The 25,465-nt window shown below is 30.9% G+C and overlaps 1 protein-coding gene across 18 annotated transcripts in view; it reads right to left on the reverse strand.

Annotated features, from left to right (window-relative positions):
* Positions 1 to 367: 367 nt before the first annotated feature.
* The window catches only part of LOC139481006 (KN motif and ankyrin repeat domains 1-like), a 57,432-nt gene continuing 32,334 nt past the window's right edge, over positions 368 to 25,465 (reverse strand). For 10 of the 18 annotated variants that reach the window (XM_071264028.1, XM_071264097.1, XM_071264037.1 and 7 more), the window contains 10 exons: positions 19,232 to 19,880; positions 13,946 to 17,732; positions 11,844 to 12,023; positions 10,669 to 10,756; positions 9,523 to 9,672; positions 8,571 to 8,783; positions 7,095 to 7,295; positions 6,616 to 6,714; positions 4,923 to 4,972; positions 368 to 3,066 (listed from right to left, as the gene is read on the reverse strand). In XM_071264028.1, coding sequence (XP_071120129.1) covers positions 3,051 to 3,066; positions 4,923 to 4,972; positions 6,616 to 6,714; positions 7,095 to 7,295; positions 8,571 to 8,783; positions 9,523 to 9,672; positions 10,669 to 10,756; positions 11,844 to 12,023; positions 13,946 to 17,732; positions 19,232 to 19,835 — 5,388 coding nt within the window. In that variant the 5' untranslated portion in view covers positions 19,836 to 19,880 and the 3' untranslated portion in view covers positions 368 to 3,050. Of the gene's footprint in view, positions 3,067 to 4,922; positions 4,973 to 6,615; positions 6,715 to 7,094; positions 7,296 to 7,728; positions 7,922 to 8,570; positions 8,784 to 9,522; positions 9,673 to 10,668; positions 10,757 to 11,843; positions 12,024 to 13,945; positions 17,733 to 19,231; positions 19,881 to 21,113; positions 21,261 to 22,963; positions 23,120 to 25,465 lie in introns of those variants that run through there. The other 8 variants (XM_071264123.1, XM_071264132.1, XM_071264139.1 and 5 more) reach the window with 4 other exon arrangements.

Raw genomic sequence — 25,465 nt, forward strand, 5'->3', positions numbered from 1 at the left:
CGAAGGGTATATACTCCTTCAAGAAGAATAAAGAAAGATGAGTTTACAATATTATGCAAGTAACTGAATATTGTATGGTGACTTGGAATTGCTTACATTCATGTCATTTGATCTCTGGTCCATAGTTGACTCATTAGCAATCATACCAAATCTCCTTACTTTTATATTGTGTCACTGTGTTGCTCCCATTGACATTTTACTGCATCTCCTTTTATTCCTACTCTATGTGATCCAAGATGAATTTCATAAAACTTGTTGATTGAAGCTGAAGCAACAAAAAGGCTACTACATTTTGTACTTGTACATTCCGCATGTACTTTCATGACATTTCCACAATGAGAACAAATATCAAGACAAAAAATAAAAGTATCTTTTACAGTCATTTATTTTATTAATGGTTTTGATATGTTATAACAAAAACAATTTATTGTAAAACTATCAGAGAGTGCAATGAGGCACTACATAAATATTAAATGTATTTACATTCATTGTATCAGATCTACAGAATACACAAACAACAGCCTACTGAATCATAACCTCCTATAATATACACCGTAATATGCTAATATTTCACTTTATTAAATTAAACAATTTCATATTTTCTCTTTTTATATGATAACTATTTGCACAACTTTATTTCTAATTTAAACATAGTACAGTTCACATTGGAAAAGACTGAAGTATTGTAGAAAAAATAGGGGAGGAAATCAAGTCTCTCATACAAGCTGGTCGCACATTATCCAACCCAATTTGATAGTTATCATTTCGTGTAAAAATAATAAAATCTGTTCTAAAATTGAACATGTCTATTTAAGAATTCTCTACTTCCCAAAGAAACACAAAAGTGAAAAATTAACATAAAACTGTGTATTCTAAAAATAGCACCATCTATAATTTAACACTTACTGGTTAGGAATTTATGTTTGAGTATTGACATATTTAATGCCACATTTGAGGTTTTACTAAAATGATCTAAATGAAAATAAATCTTTCAAGAAAATGAATGTTTTCCAAAACATAAAGAATTATGATTTCACACCAAAACTTAATGCATGTTTATATATTATCTTTTAAAACACTGAATGCCATAAAATTTCAATTTTCAAATTTTATAAATTACTTCTTAAAAGCATGTCAACCATTTTATATAACAACATTCATAATTTGAATAAATCTAACTGTTTGACTGTTCATTTTTCAATTATATAATCAATTATGTATGTGAAAAAAGCAAATACATGAATAAAATTGTTTTACCCAAACTATAAACTTTCTTTTTGCCAAGAAGTAATATCTTATCTGATTCAAGACTAACTAGCCATTAAATCATTGCTTCTTGTACAACCTTGATTTGTTTTTAATTTTGTCACCATGACATGGTATTAAAGAAAATATGGATGACTTCAAAGATTACAGAAGTATAATAGTTTAATTATAAAATATGTACAAAATATGAATCCCAAACAACCTAACTGATGGCTTAAATACATAATCATTTTGTATTATTTTATAAATGTTGTAAATTAAAACATTACATATTTATACTGTCGCCTCTGACCAAGCTATTTAAATAAAAAAAAAGCTTAAGATCGGGACCACTATATAAGAAATATTTTTGTATGCATAATATCAATATAGTCTTTACTAAAAATGAGTTCAGTATTAATAAAGCAGGTGCCCTTTGCAGATAAAAAAAAATAAAATATGGCACAATGCAATCATTCTTATCAACCATATAGATTTCAAGTTGGTGGTATAAATAATTGTTGACAGACATTAAAACCAAGTATTCACTCTATAAGTATGGGCTATTACAACAGCTGATACAAATATAAAAAGCCTGGACATTATAAAAATACATGTATAAGACAGTAGTCTTGTGATGGTTACTTGGAAATCTGGTATTTACTTCCCTTTAATCTAAGACATTACTTCCCTTTAATCTTAGACATTACTTCCCTTTAATCTAAGAAATTACTTATTACTTTCCTTTAATCTTAGACATTAACAAAATGTAGCATATTTTAAAAAGTTTTAATTTTTATTTATAACTAAATGTTGTTTATTCAACAAACATCATAGAAAACTTATAATAACAAATTAATATTGGAATGTTAAACAAATAAGTTAAAACATGAAATACAACACTTCACACAACACTTTGGATGAGATCTGTAGCACTTATAACAACACTTAATAACAACATTACAATAATTGTAATACAATGATAAATTCTATTTTCATCATCTAAATAAATCATTTTTAAAAGAACAACCTTTAAAATTACATTTGTCAGTGCTCTAAGTTTAAAAAATATGTTGCTAACTTCAGATGCTATTTAAAAATATTCAGGCTGGTACTAAAAGACAAATATTGAAGAAATTTTAGAGAAGGAATTTACAAGGAAAGACCACAACCATTACATTATGGCCTGTATTTAACCTTAGACATTATAAACCAGTTAATGCAGTTGAAGGAATACAGTACATGCATCAAAAGTTAGTATTTCTGAGTATTATGGGTAGGTCATGACAGGTCAAAGAAAATGTGAGGTAGAAGGACATATGTTTTGGAAAAATACTTTGAACAAAATTTGTCTTATTGACAAAACACACTTTTCCAAAAATATGGGTACATGACAAAATTTCAATGTTGACTTAATAACTTTCATACAGGAGCATTAAAATAACTTTGTACCTATTTATAAAAATACATATTAGTATGCCAAAATGCATGATGTAGGACATAGAATAAGGTCAACATTTGGAATGTAAAGGGTAAACATTTAAATAACATGCTTATACAAAGTTATAATTAATGGTTCCTTTCAGACCAATAGGTAATATAAAATTTGTGTATAAAATGTATAAGATGATCGTTTCCACAAAGTCAATGTCTGGTAAATGCCTGACTGGTTACAAATGCATCAATACTGGACAACACGCCTGGCAAGCTCTGCTTAATTACCATTGAGGGATCAACCATCTTGGTGTCAGATTATGATCATTATCACCACAGTCTGCTTTATCTGGACATTATTGTAAAACATGCTATCTTATCGTTGGACTGAAAAGATAAAAATCAAATCATTGTAATATAAAAAGAAGATGTGGTATGATTGTCCACTATTCACAATAGACTAAATGACACATAAAATCAACAACTATAGGTAAAAATATGGCCTTCAACAATGCGCAAAGCCTATACTGCATAGTTATAAACATTCTTTTAAACAAACATTAGGTGTATGGTCAGCATATTTTCTGTGTGTGCTACTGCTAGATATTGTAATTAAGATAATAAAAGAATAGAATTCCAATGTACCCATGATGCACATATTTTATCTGTACAAGGGTCACTGGAAAACTTTTTATATCTATCTTAAAGAAATGTATGCTTGAAAGCCCTCTAAAACAATGCAATTTTTAATATATTTCTTATACTTCCAATTTTTTTGACAGGCACTGATTTACAAATTTTTCCAAGACGTTGCTGATATAAACCTCTGATGTAAGTTAAATAAAAATCTGGCAACAAATGTATATATTAGAGCGTTAATAATACTGGATGTAAGGTGAAGAGGGCCCAGTACTTCTATGTACAAGTCAGGTACTACCAAAGCCTAAAGTTCATATTTTGATTTTCACCATCCATCAAACCTGTTTTCTGTTACAGTGCTTATCCAGTGACCTTTGGGGTATCACAATAGCAATGGCCAAAACAGTTTACCAAATTGCAGTTAGATTTCTTCTCCAACTAACTGATCAACTGGTAAAATGTTTTAGCAGATTGGTCAAGTGATATGTTGTGAGTATGAAGTAAGTGCTGTAAAATCAAAAGTAATACTTACCATCCAGATCCAGTTAGTTGATATCTTTGTCATTTGATTCAAACACAAAAATGACTTACTATAGTATAAGTCACTGAATAAGAAGGTCTAATTTTGACATGGAAACTTCTATCATAAATAGATTTTATAAATAAATAGTTGAAAACATTGTTTTGTAAGTCTATAATTTATAGCTCCGTTTTCCAACAACAAGTTAGTGCATAATTGTAATTTGGATTTTTTTTTCTAAAGCAATTACTTATCTGCTACCATTAAAGGGAAATAATTTACATTACTGAAAATCAGCAAAATGTTGTCACAATTTTTGTCTGATAAATATCAACTTTCCTCATTTAATTTGTTTGTAACATTACTTTTATGATTATTAAACTTTTATCCTCTGTAAAGAAACAATGAAATTTATTTTTAAGATAATTAAAATTTTAAAAAAAATTGTAGGCAAAATCAGAAGCCAGGTATCATTGATTAATTTTTTAGTCTACAATAACTCAATAAAAATTATTTCCCTTTAATGCCAGCAGATCAGTAATTTGTATAGAAAATATTATACGAATCATAATTACACAATAACTTTGTCTTAGAAGAGAAAGCTATAAAATATACATCTACAAAACAATGGTTTGAACTATTTATTTATAAAATCTATTTATGATAGAAGTTTCCATGTCAAAATTAGACCTTCTTATTCAGTGACTTATACTATAGTAAGTCATTTTTGTGTTTGAAACAATTGACAAAGATATCAACTAACTGGATCTGGATGGTAAGTATTACTTTTGATTTCACAGCACTCAATTCATACTAACAACCTTTCACTTGACTCTTGACCAATCTGCTAAAACATTTTACCAGTTGATCAGTTAGTTGGAGAAGAAATCTAACTGCAATTTGGTAAACTGTTTTGGCCATTGCTATTGTGATACCCCAAAGGTCACTGGATAAGCACAGTAACAAACTAAAAATCACCCTAGACTTTATATTTTCAATATGTAGATCAATTATTAACATAAAATGTAAATGAAATCTTACATAAACATAGTGCATACACAATTTTATATTATAACATATATACCTTGGCAAAGGTGAAGTATTTCCAGAAGTTCTTCTTTTTTTAACTATTGCCTATAAGTTAAATCAGAAACAATAATGAAGTGAGTTGTCTAGCATTTCATCATAAACGTATTGAACAAAAGACCAATTATAACAACAATATTGCAAAATTGACTTTAATAGATATTAAGTGTTACTTTTTTTAAGCTGTCTATTTTTTCATTTTAAACACTCATTGATTAAGAATAACATTAAAATTGTTTGCAAAGATAGAATTTACATATTTTTAGATACTGTTTTTTGGCATGCTGAACAACATACAGGCAAGGAAAATTCTAAATGTGATGTTAAAGTTGAATTCCACAAAGGAAGAACTGAGAACAAGCAATTAATATTTTACTGGTAACGGTGAATTTATCAATGAGTGATGGTTTCTCTTAAAAGAAAATTTATTTTAAAGGTCCAAGTCAATAAACTACACAAAGATAAGCTATTGTATACATTGAATGGGACCAAAAAAATGACAAAAATTTTAATAGATCGACAATTAGATGAATTCTGTTGAAAAGTTTCAATTGGTAAGCAATAAATTCTTTTAAAATTCAAAATATGCTAGTAAAATTCTAAAATTCTTATCTCCTAGTTTACTGCTATATTTTTACTTCATTTGAAGGAATCATGTAAAAAAGTTTCTTACGACAAACACCAGTTTATGGCAAAGCCTTTTAAGTAATAAACATGGAAAACTTTAAATAAAATTGTGTAAAATTAAAACAACAATATTAACATAAAACTGAGTTAATAAAGCAATAGATATTTATAAATAGTGAGATCTAAGCAATTGTAAATATCATACATGTTGGGTTTTTTCTTGGAAACTGCATATTATTCATAATTAAGGCTATATTTATCTCATATATAAAATTTGACTGCAACTTCAATAAAAAGGCTCAACTTTCATTAAAAAATTACCAGTAAAAAAAGTTAAGAAACAAAAAGTATTTACAAAAAAAAATCATGATTTTTCTAATATAAAAGATTGTCTTTTTTCTTAATCTTTTACCATTTGTGTATTGATAAATGCTACAGTTATGTTGGTCTAATTTTAGGCAGCTACACTGTTTGTCAAAATTCAAACTAACAATTCTAATGCACATGGTCTTGTTCAAAAATTCATACAATGCACAAAATGGATCTGATGGTATAATTGATAATATATGAAACATTTCCCTGTTAGCAAAAAAAAAATTTAAAGGGGCACTTTTTTTACCCACTGTACTCTAATTTATTATCACATCTATTTTTTAGTTTTCTTCTTTAATCAATTCTACAATGAAACAGGCCTCAAAGTTTGACCAGGGCCAGACCCTCATTAATCCCAATGGAAGTGTTGCAAAACTTTCTTAAAATATTTTACTTTCAAAATATGAATTAAGAAAAAAATATTCAAAAACTTCAATTTCAATACAATGCATCTTTTTATCAGTGATATTAATCTTCAGAATTTGACTAGAATTTTGATATTTGGAAAATATTTCTTTCTGATCGTAAACTTACAATGCAGTTTTTGTCATGTGTCCTTAAAAATGTTTTTAAAGAAAAGTGCACAATTTAATGTAAGAAAGGACAAGTTCTGCAGCTATTTCCTCTCATACAGAGGAACAACACTGTGTTAGATCTCACTATTTATTCTAACTGATCTACAGCACACTTACAGGAGAGGACTGACTTTTAAAATTAACATGAGCATATAATATAACTCCTATATCTTTATGGCCAGCCTCCATGGCTATAGACAAGGCTGTACATCCATCCTACAATATCCATGCATTAAATATATAACAACAAACATGCACAAAGGTTAGAGGTCATAGGTCACAAGATGCACACGATAACTTAAATTAGTTTTGAGAGAAAGAAAGAACTGAAATGAACAATTAGAAACTAAATTTACACAATATTTAAATAATTTAAGAAATTTTTAAAGATTTTAGATTAAGAAACATTACGAAGAACATTACACCAATAAAATGTAAGCAAATGCATCATACAGAAGAAAACCACTGATAAATAACTAAAACAAATAGAAATTCAAGTATTTTTAAAACTAAAAATACATGTAGTATTTTACAAGGACAGAAATACCATACAACATTTAAAATTAAAGGACAAAAAGTAAGAACAATATCCTTACATTGTCTGAAAGGGTTGAATCACAGTCAGGATGAGCTAGGAGAATTTTAACAATATCAGTATGGCCGTGTTCACATGCACACATTAGAGCTGTAGATCCTTCGTCATCTTGTACGTTTATATCAGCACCACTATCTATCAGCATATTAACCATCTCTGTACGACCTTGACTGACCGCTAACATCAGGGCAGTTTGACCATCCTAATATACAGAATTAGTAAAAATATGAGATGATAGTATCATGATACAATCCCCATTTAAATAAAAGATCCTTCTTTTTGGATTCTGATGTTTAAAACAAAAAGAATCTTCAAGATTTCAGATAGTCCAGATCAAACTTTTATTTTCATTTCCAGAAAATAATGACAAATCAGAACCAAAAAGAAGGACGAAATTTCCACATATGTAGATGAAAATTGTAAATATGAATGTATACACTTGAATGAGAATGTCCATGCATAATACTACATGTAGAGTACCTGTATTCTGATACATGCTGTATAAAATAGGTGTGCTACACATCTATAGGTTGTGTGACATTGACTCCTAACTAAAGTTTCACGCCAATGTAGGTTATGGATACTAAGACTGAAACATTAGTTAGGAATTTCTATAAATAACTGCTATGCAATACCTCTATCTAATATTTAATATGCTTATATGCGAAAAAACTCGTGATAGGTAGAGCGTTTAGCAGCAGTCCTTGGAGGAATGTAGACTGATCCAGAGGATGAGCGAAATCCTGGTATTATACTCTCCTGTCGGTAACTCCCAGATGCAGCATCCGAGAGCAGAATTGGAGTTACATCTGATGGCTGCTTTGGCCCCTAAAATTGTGTGCACAAAAATGTCTAAAGTTTCAACTGAGCAGTGAATGTGTACAATACAGAAATCTAAATAACAGAGTATTTACTGTTATCTATGGTTTGTAAAACTGATAAAAATATCTCATGTCATTACTACAAAAATATTCACTATAAGTGCACAAACTCTTATACTAAATTGTTCTGCCCAAACATAAATTTGTATCTACTCTACATACAAAATCTCCCAAATTGTCAAACATTTGAAATATAAGCTATAAGCTGATGCCATGCACATTCATGGTTTTCTTCGGCTAATACCGAACTTATTATTGTCTTTAATTACCTCACACAAGAAATACATTCTATCATAAAAGGAAAAAACACATTTTACTGAAAAATCTGTAATACATTCAAATTCTTTTGAATAATAGTTTGTTTGTCATTCAAGTGCAGTAAATACTTTTAGTTATAAGGCCATTGCTATTTAAAGATGATATACTAATTTCCATTGTAATTTTTGAACAGCTTGAATTATCTCCCATTAAATAAATGAATAAATTTATGCATTTAATTTGCACTTGAAAAGTCAAATTGTGTTAAGTACATTTTACTCATAAATTCATACATGTAAACAAATAAAGGATTGATGATTTGACATTAGAATAAATACCTTGGATGCTTTAGCATTAGTATCAGTCATAGAAAACAGTCTTTGAACCACTTCTCTCTGTCTGTCTGTCTGTGTGTAGGCTAGAGTAGCTAACATTGTAGATGTATACCCTGCTTTGTTCTGCTTGTTCAGATCTACAATACCAGTGTCGAGGAGAAGACTGACTACCTCGAAATTACAATGGGATACAGCATAGTGAAGAGCAGTATTTCCCTACAAGTAACAATAAATGATCAGTACAATTTGATATTTTTTTAATATATATGACGTTAGAAGGACAACCTGTTTTAGACTGATTGTACATAATATATTTATTTTATAAAACATAAGAAACTGAAAGTGTCATTAAATGTCATGGAATTGAAACTTCAGTTATTGCATGTCTATGTAACCAATAAATTAAAAATTCACAAAATAATGCATGTTCTAACGGGTAAAGAAAATGTACTTAACTTAACCATCAAATGATTGAAACTGATATTTCAATTTTTGGTTCAGACTTGCATAGAAAACAATTCAATTAATATCATCTTATTGTAAGTTGTTGGATTGACAACATGAACAATAAATATTGTGCACCTTAAATTTCCAAATTTACATTATTTCAATACTAAAACTTTGTTTAATCCTGTCACATGTCAGTCGAGAATTCTGTTTTTTAACTATTTTTTTAACTAGTGATTTTCATTAAACTGCTATAAGGTAGTAAGGTATATATATATATATATGTTTTGTTGTAACGAAACTTTCTTCAGGAAATTAACTAACTTTATAGTGTTTTTATTTTTTCACCTTATTTTTAAGCATTTAAAACCGCTATATGAGTTCTTTCAATTTTCAGTTAAACATGATCAAGCTGTACAAAAATCTGTGACATTTCATATGTACAATTCATTGGAATTATCAAACATTAAGACCTCAAACATTTCAAGGATGTAGTTACAGTTCTTACATTAGAATCTTGGATATTAACAATATACTCCAGCAGACGTCTAGAAATTTCATTAAAACTGGACATAAAATCTTCCACTTGGTATGGTTCTGACAATTTACCACTGGAAATCTTAAACCACTCCTCTTTAATAATCTCTAAACTAGCATTCTGTCAACAAACAAAGAAAACTAATACATTTTAATACATTATAAGAAGTTTTATTATGTGTACACACTTATTCAGTATATGAATCTTTTATTCAGTATTATACTTCTTTTATAATCTCTAAACTTTCTTCATTTCGTAAAAGAGACAGACAAAACTTATACATTTCAATACATCATAAGAAGTTTTATGTTGTGTACACACTTATTCAGTATATGATTCTTTTATTCAGTATACTTCTTTAATAATCTCTAAACTTTCATTTCGTAAAAGAGACAGACAAAACTTATACATTTCAATACATCATAAGAAGTTTTATTATGTTTACACACTGATTCAGTACTATGAATATTAACTCAGTAAACATTTTAGCTAATATATTGAAATTATTTCTGTTAATGCTTTTAAATATATACATTTTTAAAGAACTTTTCAAAACCAGGAATGCTTCCAGTTCTGGGAAATTTAACTTGGAATTTCATACACCAGGAGTACCACTTAAATATACATATTCCTTATCAACTGTTAAGATTATTTAATAGCAAATTAATACCTTAAAGTAATTCAGGTTGAGTGTTTTCAATTACTGTAATAAAATACCCCACACAGACATTAGTAAACAAAATGAAAACAGTTATTGCTATTCTGTCTGCACACAAAAAACACAATTAAATTAACAAAGTCAAAATTTGTGACAAATAAAAATATATATATCAAATAACAACCAGTGTTATCTTGTATTCATAATAGTGAATTAAAACATTACTGATTAGTTGCTCACCTAAGGGTTGATCCCTTTTAAACATAAATGGAACTCAGGAAAGACATTCTGGTAACTTAAAAGTTTTATTTACATTTTCACAGTGGAACTTTACAGACACCCATAGTTGAGATTTTAATGGGCCTTCCCTTTGTTCCATGTATGTACTTATTGAACAGTTCTTACTATCAACTTAAAGTACACAGTTAAAAAAACTCATCCATTTCTACAGAACTTACTAGTTCTTTAGTCTGAACCTCTGTGGAATCTTCCAAATACTTGGATAAAGTTTCACATGAAGTCCTCATCCCTCTACTTAGCTCGAAACTGAAAAAAAGAAAATATAATGTTAAATTAAACAATTTCAGCAATTCAGGGACATATATCATTACATGAATACTGTTTCAAGAAAGTCATAACATGAACAGCAAACATTTTAATGATATTTATGTAGGCAAATTTGATCCACCATATTTAAAATACATGGTCCTTAATTTCTTAAATTACAGTTTTACGTCTGTTTGTATGTGACAAAACTTTCAATTATGGTTATACTACACCAAACTACTATTTTAAAACAGGTGTAACCTGTAAAATATTTGCTGTCAACAACTACCTTACCATTAAATTTAAGTTTTTTTTAACTACAAATGTTTTACCAAATACTATTATTTTGAATATTTTGTGTATGATCATATAAAGGCAGATGTTAACAATGGACACCCTAAACTCATTGTAGACAGTTGAAAAAATACCTCTATTTAACAGAGAAACTTATGTCAAGTTGCTATCAATGATTGTCCAACAACTCATCTCGTATGAAGACTTGAAGATTTCTAATCTTGAATTTTATAAATCAAGAGGAACTTATACTAATGTTCAGAAAAATATCAATACATAAGATTAAAAGATTGGTATTTTTATATAAGTGACTTTGTTTTTAATATATTTCAATTTAACAGGCAATTACAGACATACAACAAAAACAGGTCTATTTAGAGGTCTTGGAGTATATCATATCAGAGTTTTAATGATGGGTTGAAACTAGTATATATACATATAAATACAATTTTCTTGATCATGTTGAAAGGATCCTTTCATATATAGTGTATGTTTCCTGTTTTAAAGTGGCAAGTTGATACATTAGAAGATATAAAGAACTTTAAAAAACATAACCTTCTTGATCTAATAAGTACTTATTATTAAAACAAAGTATATTATCTAAATTTTAAGCTCCCTTTTTCAAAACATAAAAGACAACATTGATATATTCAAAGTTATTAAAAGTTCTTAACTACTGTTGAGATAGATAGTGTATGAATGATATAAGATAAGATCTGATTACCAATAGAACAACCATTTGTACCATAGCAGTAACACAGACAGAAAATAGATCATTGAGAGAAAGTCTTACGTTTCCCGGATATTCTGGTCAAACATCTGGGCTCCAGGTCTTCCTTTAGCAATAGCTTCATCATCTTTACATTGGTATACTATACTGCCCTCTCTGCCATCATACGACCCCTCATCATAACTGGCAGAGCCACTGTCCGATCCATCATCATCGTCAGAATCAGTACTACTAGATGTATACCTACAATACATTCAGCACTGTATGATTTCTCAAGAAATATTTCTTACTTTGCTCATTATAAATTTACAGTTTTTAAAAAATTTATACACTTGTTGAATTTAATGGCAGTGAGTATTATTTTCTTATTGACAGTTTATACTCATAAACACTTATATACAGTGGTAGGTTAAAACATATTCATTGCATTCATTTAAAGAGAATTTTTTTATGGGATTGTTGGTTTTAAAAAGCAGAATCTAAAATCAATTTCAAGTAATAAACATGAAATGGATAAAATAAATATGAAATAAGAGACTGGGGAAAGCAGTTTTAGAGAAGTACTCTTATAGGGGGACAAAAGGAGCCCATGGAGTAAAGCCACGTAAAGACATTGCCAAATTTATGAGGGTTTTTTTTATGAATGTATTTTCTTTTTTTTTTTTTTTTTTTCTCTCTCTCTTTTGTTCTTGAAGAACTTGGAACCCCTAATTTAGTGGGGTCACACCTGCTTCCCCCTAAATCCACTCCTGCACATCGTCAGGTTACTCAGGTAGCTTAAGTTCAACGCTTCCCCATAACTCCACCCCTGAACATCAAGTCAGGTAGCACAAGTTCAATCTGTACAAATTTAGTTTATATAGACTATAGTCCTATGTCTGTCTGAAAATGTAATTTAGTTATAAACACAGAGATTTATAATTCACATATGTTTGTACAAAGCATAATGTAGTGTTTGTTTTATTGTTCTATTACATAACAAGATTATGTCAACAGATTTTAATGATAACTTGTCTAATCAAACACACCTGAGTGACTTTATTTACTACTTGATCAAATGTTGTTACTTCATACTTTGTGTGACTACCTTAGTAGGAAATATCAATCAGATACAGTGAAACATTCATATTGTGTGCCAATTTATGCATTATAGTATTATCTAGAAACAGTGAAACAACATTTGAACAGAAAAAATGTTAATAGATATATATAGGACGATGTTGTATGAGTGCCAATGAGAGAACTCTCCATCCAAGTCACAATTTAAAAATTAAACCATTATATACCAAGGTACGGTCTTCAACACGAAATCTAGGCATTGAAACAACACTTGAACATAAAAGTTTGTTTTGATTATACTGGTGTCCTGATCAGATATTAGGATGAGTTTAATTTAAACAGAATTTCAAAATAGACTATAGGTTTTCAGTCAATGTTAAGTTCAGTTTAAGCATGTTTAATGTTTTACTACAGATAAACAGTTTTAAGGGCATGTAATTTAATAAAATTTACAATATATGTAACATACTTGGTTCACCACGCAATAGCATACAAACTTTAATTATTTTTTTAAATTAAATATTTCACTTACATAATGTGTATGCATGTAAGATATGTTTTCTTAATTTGTCATTTCTACAAATCCTTTTTATGAATGATTTATATGTTTATACTACTGACTGTAAAAAGTTTTTAGTGAGTCTAAATGCATTTGTTTTTTGCAGTTTGTAATAAAAGTAATGAACTACCGTATAAATGTCAAAATGAATGTGTAAGGTTTTGGACTGCAAAATTAGGTTGAAGGATAATAAAATCCTTTTTTACTTTCAAAACGATACATCATGTACATTATTAAGTTGGAAATACTTGCTTTTTAGTTATTCTCTTTTAAAGTTTGATTAGATTAAGTTTACGTTTAATTTTCCCACCTACAATTTTTTTTTACATATACTGGTCTACTGGGTTAAATTTCTCACTTTATTACTTTATGCATATTTCTATAATTCATATAGAAAAACATACTGAATTGTCAGAAATTAAAAATGTTATGTAAGAAGTGAGTTTGGTTTGTAGGATCTAAAATCTAAAATAACTTTGTCATATACATTTTATCCTATTATAACTTCTATTAAATTAATACTGAATCATGTTTTAAAAAAACTTACCCTCCAACGACATTTTCAGCAAATCTTATTCCTTTCTTTGCTTTTTTCTCAGATTTCGTGGTTTTGATACAAGATTTAAGAGAGCCAGAATCAATAGCATCAGAATCCTCTCCAGTAGGTCTCCTTTCTAAAACCTTGACACCTCCATCCTTAGACTTGACATATTTCTCATAGTAACTTTTTCCTCCGCCATAATAATCCTCTAGAGTATAAATCTGTGTAATGGTGGTCACTTCATCAGAACTAGACGATGTTCCTAATCCTTGATCTGATGATGATTCACTAGTCTGGGATGATGACAGTGAAGTACCTAAATGTTCATCTGACCCTGACAACCCACTTCCACGAGAAGAGCTAGATGATGATTTCATTATCTTGTATCCACCACCAGACTTATCATTTGATCCTGAAATTCCACTACCACCAGAGGAGCTAGATGAAACCATCTTGTATCCTCCTCCTGACTGACCATCTGAACCGCTACTTCGTGAAGAGTTTGAAGAAATCATTATAGATCCACCTCCAGACTGTCCATCTGACCCACTACTTCTAGAAGAGCTTGATGAAATCGTTTTGTATCCACCTTCAGACTGTCCATCTGACCCACTACTTCTTGAAGAGCTTGAAGTAATTGTTTTGTATCCACCTCCCGATTTGCCATCTGACCCACTACTTCTTGAAGAGCTTGATGATATCATAATAGATCCACCTCCGGACTGTCCATCTGACCCACTACTTCGTGAAGAGCTTGATGAAATCATCTTACTTCCACCTCCTGACTGACCATCTGAGCCACTGCTGGCCGTTTTACTGGAGGATGCAGTAATTATTTTATATCCTCCGTCAGACGTCCCAGATCCTCCACCATCTGTTCTGTATGATGTAGAAGATGACGTAAAAGATGACCCAGAATCATTTAAATTTTCATCAGAACCCAATCCATGAGTTCTACTTGATGTATTAACTAAATATTCACCAGAGCCAAATCTATCACCTGATTTTTTTTTATTATCCAGATAATCAAGGTATCCCCCACTTGAACTATGAATTGTTGTTTTTGATGATGTTGTATCAGTATCACCATGTAATTTATCCATCTTAGCTTTTAATCTTAAGGCTCGTTCTTGTGTACTCTTGACATTACTATGAAATTCAGTATCGTCCACAAGTTTCTGCTTAGAAAGAGAGGATGTAGTGACCTCTAGGCCTCCGGAACTATCACCACCTGACCTTAAGCCACTACCAGTTGTAGAAATAGTTGTAGTTGTTTGACCAGCATTTTCCTCATCCTCATCATCACTGACTGATTTTCTTGTTATTGTTTGTAATGTATAAGAACCTCCTTTACTTGTAATTTTTTTCTCTACCATATCATCAGCACCTGTTTTCTTGCCTGGACTACTTATAATAACTTTACCAGTAGGAGCAACAATTTGTCTGACAACTTGTGTTGCTGTTGGAACTTCTCTGACCATAATAGTTTTCACCTCGCTCTCTTCAATTGGTCCCTCAACCTCTTCAACAGTTCTCTTCCTTGTTTTCTCCGTCCATTCCTTTTCAATGATTTCATCCTGCTCTCGATAGATAACTTCTTCTACGGTTTCTTCTTCCATTCTTTCTTGTACTTCCTCCTCAAAGTTACAGACGAAAGAATCAACAGTATCTTCACTAACAGCTACGTCTCTAAGTTTTTTCCTTTCAGTGTTAACAGACATATCATGTTTTCGAGCAGCATCAGTGTTTGTCGTTGCATCAAAAGCATTTAATCCTCTATATTTGTATGTCACACGTAAACCAAAATCTTCATCTACTAATTCTTTAACTTCAGTATTCATTCCAGTATTTTTCTGATGTTGTTTACGTGGATTGGTACCCTGGTTTTTAACCACCTCAAGCGCTTGGAACACTTTTAGATCAGTTTGTGTTTTATCAGAAACCATTCTACTATCTTCGGTCATAGTGCTTACAGTTCCCTGGCGAGCACGCTCTGTTGAACATGACTTATTTTCCATGAACAATTGCATGGTGTTAGTGCTCTGGTCTAGTTTCCAGCCATAATCTGTATTGACAGATTTATTTATTGAAAGAGGACACACATCAATTCCTATTGATTTCATGTGTACTGGTTTTTTAATGATAATGTCAATGTCATCCTCTCCCACACCAATAGATCGTGTAAACGAACTTGAATATTGTACGCCTGTACTTCGTTTCTCAACAGTCATTTCACATGATGTTCCTATGCTCCTTACACTTTTTGACAACACTTCTTTCAAGGCAGATCTCATTTCCTCAGCTTTGAAGTTTAATGAACTCATAAAAGCACCGGTATCAACATTTACACCTACAGTTCTTGTTGATGGTTTTTCATCATCAGCAGAGTACATCATACCAACATCTCTTGTGGCAACTCTACAGTCAACACCAACATTTCTTTTGCCAACACCTTGATTCTGTCCAATAATAACTGTTCTTAATTCCTTTTCATGTATTCTCATACTAGCGTCATCAAAAACATTACCTTCACCAATCCCAATGGTTCTTGTTTGTGGTTTTGGTGTTTTGCTGAATGGTGAGTAAAGTGCTGACTGTGTTCTATCTCTCTCTATAACATAAGTATCACGTTGGTAGAACTGACTATCTGTTGATGTTTCATTGTCTCTTATTGTATAACCTGTTGGCAAGTCAGGTTGAAGTAGATATGGTTCTATGACACTGTGATCGCCAACACCAACCAATCGTACTTTAGGTTTTGGAGCCACTGGTGGAGATTTTACTCTGAAGTCAAACCTTGATGGAGTAGCAGGAGATGGCACTTCATTTACATTATAATCACCTACGCCAATTGTTCTTGTATTTTTAACCTCCTTGGCTTTTTGTTGAAGCGCCAAGAGACGTTTCTCTTCTTTAAGCACTGAGATTCTGACTTGTAACACAGGTAATGCTTTAACTTGCTCCTCTAATTCTTTCAACCGCTGCAAACTTACGGCCATTGCCTCACGAATAGCAGTGAGGGAATTTTTGTTAATGGTTGTAGTGGATGACTGAGGAGATGCAGCGCCATCTTCTGTTGGTAAATGTGTTGCCATGGTAGCTGCCAGCTGATCAGATGTAATATGGGTAATTTTGGAAATAGTTTCACTGGTAACACTATGTGATGTTGTAGTGTAGTTGTATGGTGTATAGGGAGAAGAACGTTCGCTAGCTACAGTAGAAATAGATGATAACGAACTCTGAGAATCAGTTCTACCACTCTTTTCAAAACTATTATTATATATTGCAATATCTTCCTGAATGTCTCTCCCTCGTTTCAATGGGAATGTATTAAATTTTACTGTTGTTCCTGGACTTGAGGATGCTGATGTTTCATCACTTTCAGAAAACATCCGTGAACTTTTTGCTGTATACATCATAGAGTCTATTGAATGTAAGGTATGGTCAACTGATGAATCTATTTCATCTAAAACTTTGTTTGTAACATTATTCTGTTGCTCAACATCTTTTAAGAAAGCAGTAGCCTGTACACTAACAGTTTCCGGCTGAGTATAATATTCCTGAGTTGTTTTTGCCTCTTCTTGCTGATGTAGAAAAACTTCCATGGATTTGCGTAATTTTCTTTTTTCTCGCTGGATTCTTTTCAATTTTTTTAAATAAGCTCCATCAGACATATTTTCACAATATTGCACAAAACCAAGGTCAATGTGGTAGCCATAGGGACAACATGTACACTTTCCACCTTCTGACAATGTTGTCTTCTGTTCAGATGTTGTTGTAATCTGTTCAGTACCTGTAAAAATAAGACATATTTTAATTCAATTTCTTTATTTTCAACACTATCTTCTAATAAATATCTAAGATTTCCTGCAAAATATATCACTTAAGACTAAATTGGCAGATCAACAGAATACAATTACATTTTAAATCAGCGATATAATTCTCAAATTATAACTTATCACTATTTTCTTTGAATCAAATTACTATTATGTAGTAACGGTATTATACATAGTGTGTTCTGACATATAACTGCACCTAAATATGTCCAAAGATAAATAATAATGTCAAAATAGCCATGTAATCAATAAGGTTTAACATAAGAAAATAATAACAACTGTCAGATGCGTTAATAAATGTCTTAACCCCTCACTCATCCACAAATCTCTACAGAGAAACAATAGGAAATGAAATTATACAATCAATTTCATTATCTTTTCTTCCGATAGAAAGAAAGTTTTACCCAACATATGAAAAGCCTTAAGGAACTGTGTTGATATGACATTCAGTGAAACTAACAATCCAATTTATCCAAAGTCTCTAGTGATTTCGTTTCACTGCTGGTCGGATCAATACTGATGTCACATTCATTACAGTTTGTTAGGATTCATTCATAATACTTCTGACACCAGAAGATTCCTCTAGAGACAAAAGCATTCTGCTGACATAGGCATTATAAAGACTTTTTTAGACATTTTGATTGCAGTTGTTTATTCTTAAATTATGTTTGCAATTGAACTTGGAATAACATGGTATCAAAATAATATGCTCAATGCAAATTTAAAATAATAATTTCTAAAGAAAGCTTTAGTTAGGAACATGATGAAAGTTCAAATATATAATGAAAAGGAACAAATATAAAAGTACAATACATGTATTACTAAATTCTACTTAAAATAGAACTGCCTGAGGACTGTCTGAGGAATCTTATGCAGATGTAAAGATATATGATGTGGATTTCCAATTGTTATGTTGGTCCCCAATACAGTAATAAAGGGAATAAGTCAGGCTTTGGTTTTTTCTATTATATTGTTTCACATTTCATCATGCTAGGGCTTTTGATAACTAAATATAATATGAGTTTTGCTCATTGTTGAATGCTATATAGAGACACAGTTTTGCGCCTGTCCCAAGTCATGAGCCTCTTGCCTTTGTTAGCCTTGAATGTTTTTCAATTTTAGATCAGTTATATGTTTTAGAGTTTAGTGTGACTTCCATTTTCACTGAACTAGTACACAATTTTATTTAGGGGCAAGCTGAGGAGCACCTCTGGATGCTAGATTTTCTAACTTTATTAAAGAACCATTGGTGGCCTTCGTCTGTTGTCTGCTCTTTGGTCAGGGTTGTTGTCTCTTTGACATATTCCCCATTTCCATTCTCAACTTTACCCTATAATTGTTTAAACCTTTGTCAGTAAACCTTTGATGAATAGTTGTCTCATTAGCAATTATACCACATATTCTTTTTTATATGACAAAAAAGTACTTATTTTGCTTAATCAAATGATATTCTTACCTCTTCTCTTTACTTCTGAGGTCATACTTTGTGTTCCTCCTCTACCCTTCATTTCTGCCACAGCACATTCTGACACGATCATAGACTGAGGTGGTCCAGTAATGTGGACTGTTGTTCTTCCTCCACTGTCCTCCATACTTGTATCATTTACCGTTTCATTAACCATTGTAGTCTCAGATTTTATTCTCCTCAATGATTGTGTATCCATAGAACTTCTTTGGGTATCTATGGAACTAATTTTCGGTACATGATTTTGATTGGCATCCAGTTGCCTAATCTCTGCTGTAGCATTTTGAGGAAACCTATTGAGGCTTTGAGTATGATATGTTGTTCCACCTCCTGATGTTGACATGGCGGAGAACTCAGACTTGGATTCGGCTTGGTACATTTGCTGTTCCATAGCACTGAAGCTTCCATTTTCTCCTTGCATGTTCATAGACTTAAAATTAGCACTAGAACTCATGGTGTTACCAGGCGACCGGCTCACAGAACCATAGCTAGCACTCATGGTATTGCCAGGTGACCAACTTGTACTTCCAAAGTTCATAGTGTTCACTGGTGAATGATGAGGGGGTGCATTCACTATTAAAGCTCTATCACCCATGGTATAGCCTTTGTTTTCCCTTTCTTCACTGTTCTTATGTCATACCTATAAAACAGGAAAAATATGGACTTAGTTACAGCTTTATAAAATGCATACAATTATACTCTGCCATGTAAAGTGCACATACTAGTTCCTCTCAAGGTCCCATAAATATAAAAAAATGTTTGAAGGTATAATATATGTCATATACCTAGTACATTAACACTAGTGTACCACAATATTTACTGTGTAAGACATAAAAAACTATATGATACTCCATACACACCAATCATTCCATTACACAATTTCTTCATTAACAAACTACATAGATATTCAATCAGGAATAATTACATGGGCAAAAAATTAATCTAAAATATAAACATTCCAAAACTTACAAAATAAGCATGCATGCATCTGTATCATTAGCACAAGTCTTCAAAACTTTTATACTTTTACACTTTTCATAAAAAAAATCTGCTGGGTAAAGGAGTGGTATAAGCAAACTTAATTTTTCTTAAGTAAATGGACGACAACAACAAGATGGTGAGTTCAGACACCCTAACGTTATTACAACAGTACTAAGGAGCAGCTTAGGATCGATATATTTTCTCAATGAAATTACAGTCTCAATTAAGTTCAATGGGACTTACTAAGTGATCGTCTGAAGGCATCAATTGATTTACAGAATATATATATATATATATATATATATAAACAGCTGAGGTGATTAGACTGTGACAAAACAAGAATGTGTCCCCAGTACACGAATGCCCCACTCACACTATCACTTTCTATGTTCAGTGGACCGTGAAATTGGGGTAAACCCTCTAATTTGGCATTAAAATTAAAAAGATCATATCATAGCGAACATGTATTCTAAGTTTGAAGTCGATTGGACTTCAACTTCATCAAAAACTACCTTGACCAAAAACTTTAACCTGAAGCGGGACAGACGGATGGATGGACAAACGAACGGAAGAACGAACAGACGAACGGACGCACAGACCAGAAAACATAATGCCCCTCTACTATCGTAGGTGGGGCATAAAAAAAAGAAAATATAAAAATATGACATTGAAAAATCTATATCGTAACTGAAAAATATAAAATATTAATATCTACAATAATCGATTGATTGTTGTTGAGTGTATATATATGACAATTGTTAAAAAAGTTTATCAGACCATTTTATTTGTAAAATATTGATAAAATTTTACAAGTTTATAAAGCTATCCATCTCAATTATTGATTTTTAAATTAAAAGTTTGTAACAAATTAAATAAATTGAAAAAAGCTTACCTTAAATAAACGTAGCAATTCAATAATACAATCCTTTTTATTTTTCCTTAAAATAACTATAATCAATAATAAGAGTCAAGGTTAACGGATAGGGCAGTATACTATAACTAAACAAAGACATGTTTTCTACATCGGTAAACTTACTATGGAACAGTCAACCTTATAATAAGCTAATAACATAATAAACATCACCAAAACACTGGGCATGTTTCCTAACATATTATTTATCTACCTTATGAGAAGCTTATCTCTATCTTTAATCTAATAAGTCATGGCTAGACAAAGTCATATTAAAAACAATATTAGCTGAAAAAAATATGATTACATCTACATTTATATATACCCTTGGGTATTCTTAAGAACAATCAATTTGTAATGGCTATTTATATAATCTAATATTGATAATTACAGAAAACTCTAGCCGATTATTTCTCTAAAGTTGAACATCCCTACAATGTTACACATCTTCTATAAAACTTGAAAATTTGTTTTTTTTATCATTTAGGAATTATATGCAATTAGATGAACACTTTATGACAATCATAGCTCATCATGATGTGTTGAATTGCAATCTCTTAAGATATACATTAATGTAAGTACTTAGAGTGTATGAAATTAACAGACAGACAACCTGACTACTCTGGCTCTAAATGACAAAAGTTCATTCAGGTTGAAAATCAAAAAAATATCTAAATATATCATTGAAAAACCAATACTGTAATATATGAATTCAGAAATTATTGCATTTTTTTCAGAGTGAAAAATGTGACAGGGTTTTATAATCGCAATAATTTCAACTCTCATTTTTGAAAATTATTAAAACAGGTTTTTTCTCAATATCTCAAAAGTTTTAATCTAAAGTGACGAAATCGCAATAACAAATGCATGCAATAATTTCTGAATTTACAGTAGCAATTCTAAAAACAAAGAAAGTAAAATGATTTTTTTAAATCTGACACATCTTAATTACCCTTTTCATGAGAAAAGTGATGATCACAAATGTTTCCCATCAGTTTATACTGGTCTATTTTCATATGAGAGAATATAAGTAAAGTGTTTATCTTAAGTAAAACTAATGAGAACCATGGTATATTTGGAAAGTTAATTATCTAATTATCTATATCACCTGTTTCTTGATAACATTCAAACTGGACAGAAAATATACTTTATATATACACAGGCTGCTACATATTCTCATTTTGAATACTGTGGATTCATTATTATTTGTTGGATACCAATTTTCATGGCTTTCATGAGTACATGTAAACCACAAACAGTGGCAGATCCAGAAATTTTCATAAGTGGGGGCCCACTGACTGACCTAAGAGGGGGCCCGCTCCAGTCACGCTTCAATGATTCCCTATATAAGCAAACCAAATTTTTTCCCAAAAAGGGGGGGGGGGTAACTCTGCCCCCCCCACCCCCCCTCCTAAATCCGCCTCTGACAAATTTAAAAGTTAACGAATGACAATTTTTTTTATAAGCTTGTATGCATACCTTTGTAAAACCACAAAATTAAATATCCACAAACATACAAGTTTTCCTAAAAAATTAATAAATCCACAGTAAGTCCTTTGGGATTACAATAATTTCAATTTTCACTGCATTGTTAAAAATTAACATATTTCACAAAAATCTATACACATTTGTCCCTTAAACAGCTGATTACAATACATGTATCCCCTAACACAACTTCTAAACTCAATTATTAAAGTGTTCAATATGAATATACTAGCTGTAGGCCTAGAACCTTATGGAAAATTGATTTCGAAAAAAAAAACACCTTAGGTAAGGGAAAATACTGAAGATTCAATAAATTCATGCTTGTTGCAATATAAAAACATGCTTACCTGGGGAAAAGAAAATCAATCTTTCAATACACAAAACATTCATCTTCCAATATACATATGTGTTACAATAAAGTTATTAGTTTACACAAATCATTCATATACCAATCTACATAAGTGTTACAATACAGTTATCAATTCAATATCAACTATGATGTCACAGCACAATGATTTGTTGACAAACAATATGACATGTGTTATCACATGACATTTATAATAGATAGTAATTACATATTATTGAATATTAACTATTTACTTTAAAGATATACTTATGATAAATGTATGTATCGCCTATACCTATATCATCTACCTGTCAGAAAACACCTGTCTGTAAACATACATGTAGGGACACACCTAACCTGGCTACAGGCAATTACTAGTCACTTATCTTCATCTTTCCATTATTAAGAATTTGACAACTTGACAAGTATAAGAAGGTTAAACTGGACATTTAAATTCTGTGGTGACCATCGTTTCTATTTGGGTTTACTTTGATGTTATTTCGTTAAAGCAGTCTGAAACCTATGATGAAAATTTACAATAGAATTTTTTTTTTAATCAAAACAAACAAATTCATTTCATTCAGATAAAAATCCAAAATATCCTGAACATCTTTTTATTATTCTTCTAATACCCACTTAACTCACAAGTTAATTGCAATTGATGGGCTCACATTAGTTGCTTTGTGCTGAATACTTTTTATAATCCATGCATTCATGAATAAATATTTCTTTTTCAACCATTTCAGTTTGATAACAGAACACCAGATACAGTAGATGGGCCCTATTGTTGGCTGTTGGAAGAATTTACAAAACATATCTTAGCGAAAAAGATTTATTTGCCTGAAAATTCCTGATCAACAAGTAAAAATTTCAAAAATCCTGAAGAGCACATATGCAAAAGAATGATGACAACAAGGCCTTGTAAATTCATGCAAAGAGAGTCTGAATGCAAGAAATACATTACAGTGGTCTTTTGGACTAGGTCTGAGACCTAATAATATAAGCTGTTGTCTTTTTCCAAATGCCATTGTTTTTTTTAAATAAGTTGGATCATACTGTCTCAGGTTGTCCCCCTTATTTTGAACCAGGAATTTGGGGGATGACATAAGAAATAGTTTTTCTATTGTGATAAGCTTGGTGCTTACATACTGATCTTGGTATCTATCTGAGGACATCTACATGTTAATCTATTACTTCAAAATTTTGCAAGTTGCATAAAAAGATGACTGATTAATCCTGTTAACCCAAATAAAAAGCTTTAAATTTTTCATCTAATCTGGAAAAAGTCACCATGATAAATGCTTTGACATTGTTATTTTTATCTAAGGTAGGTTGTTTGCACCTTCTAATAAGTAAATTCACACAACATATGCTTCCTTCCAAGGTGAACCCAATGGGATTTAGGTTGACCTGAGCTGATTAACATTTCTGATATCATTCTTTGTGGCAGCATTAAGGTGCCTTAACCTAATTCAGTAATTCTCAACTATGCTTAAACAAACTTTCCTATCCACCTGTGTTATTTATTCAAACAAAACATGGATGTTTTTCAGTTAGAATACATGTATAACAATATTTTAAAATGAACAAAACCTACCGAAATTTAAATGTAGTCTAAAATAAACTTTACAAAAAATTAACTGTTACGTCATTTAAAACTTCACACAACCTTATATGTTAAGCATCATTAATTTCTACTGGTTAGTTTACAAGTAAATTACTGACAGTAAATTTATCAAAGAAACGATGGCGATTAATGTGGTTCCCTATCCCCAACATATGAATGAAGTCTAGGTAAATACCTTTTGCCTTGGAGCAAAACTGAAGTGTAGCAATTATTTCTATAGCTTACTATTAAACCCATCTATCTTTTATTTAAATTTACTGAGGTATATAGCATTAATGTCCTCATAAAATTTTGCCGTCTCATTTAATACCTCAATGCTCTATACATAATTATAGGGTTGAAGCAGAAAGAATTTGTCCAATAGATGTACAGTTATAATTCTAAACTGTCAATAGTGTACTGACAACTTTCCAAATATGTTAATTTCTCTAATGACTGTCATTATTATGTCTCAGCTTTCTAACATGAAAATGTTTATCTATTTTTCATGATTTAAAACAGCGGAAAGTGTTATTTTTTCAAAATGATGATACATGTACCAAAAGACTTAGACATACAAGTAATGGTCTTGTGGTCTTATATAAACAGTTTTCAGGAACTTCAAACATATTTGAAAACAGCAAAATGCTTTAAAAAATATGAATAATCAATTGAAAGCTTATGGTCTGTTGCATTCAAAGCTTGTGATCATTGTCCCTGCTTCCTCTACTAGTCTTTTCTCTTTGCCAACTGCTTCTGTAAAACTGTAGAGATGACATAAATATCCGCTTTTTCAACTATCAAACGCATGTTGTAATCATAGGGGAGCATTTAGAAATTGAAAAAAAAGTTAGATAGACTTCTTGTAAATCTAGAAACTTAGTAGTTGCAATCTTT

The sequence above is a fragment of the Mytilus edulis genome, chromosome 1, assembly GCF_963676685.1.
Source record: "Mytilus edulis chromosome 1, xbMytEdul2.2, whole genome shotgun sequence".
Taxonomy (NCBI): Eukaryota; Metazoa; Mollusca; class Bivalvia; order Mytilida; family Mytilidae; genus Mytilus; species Mytilus edulis.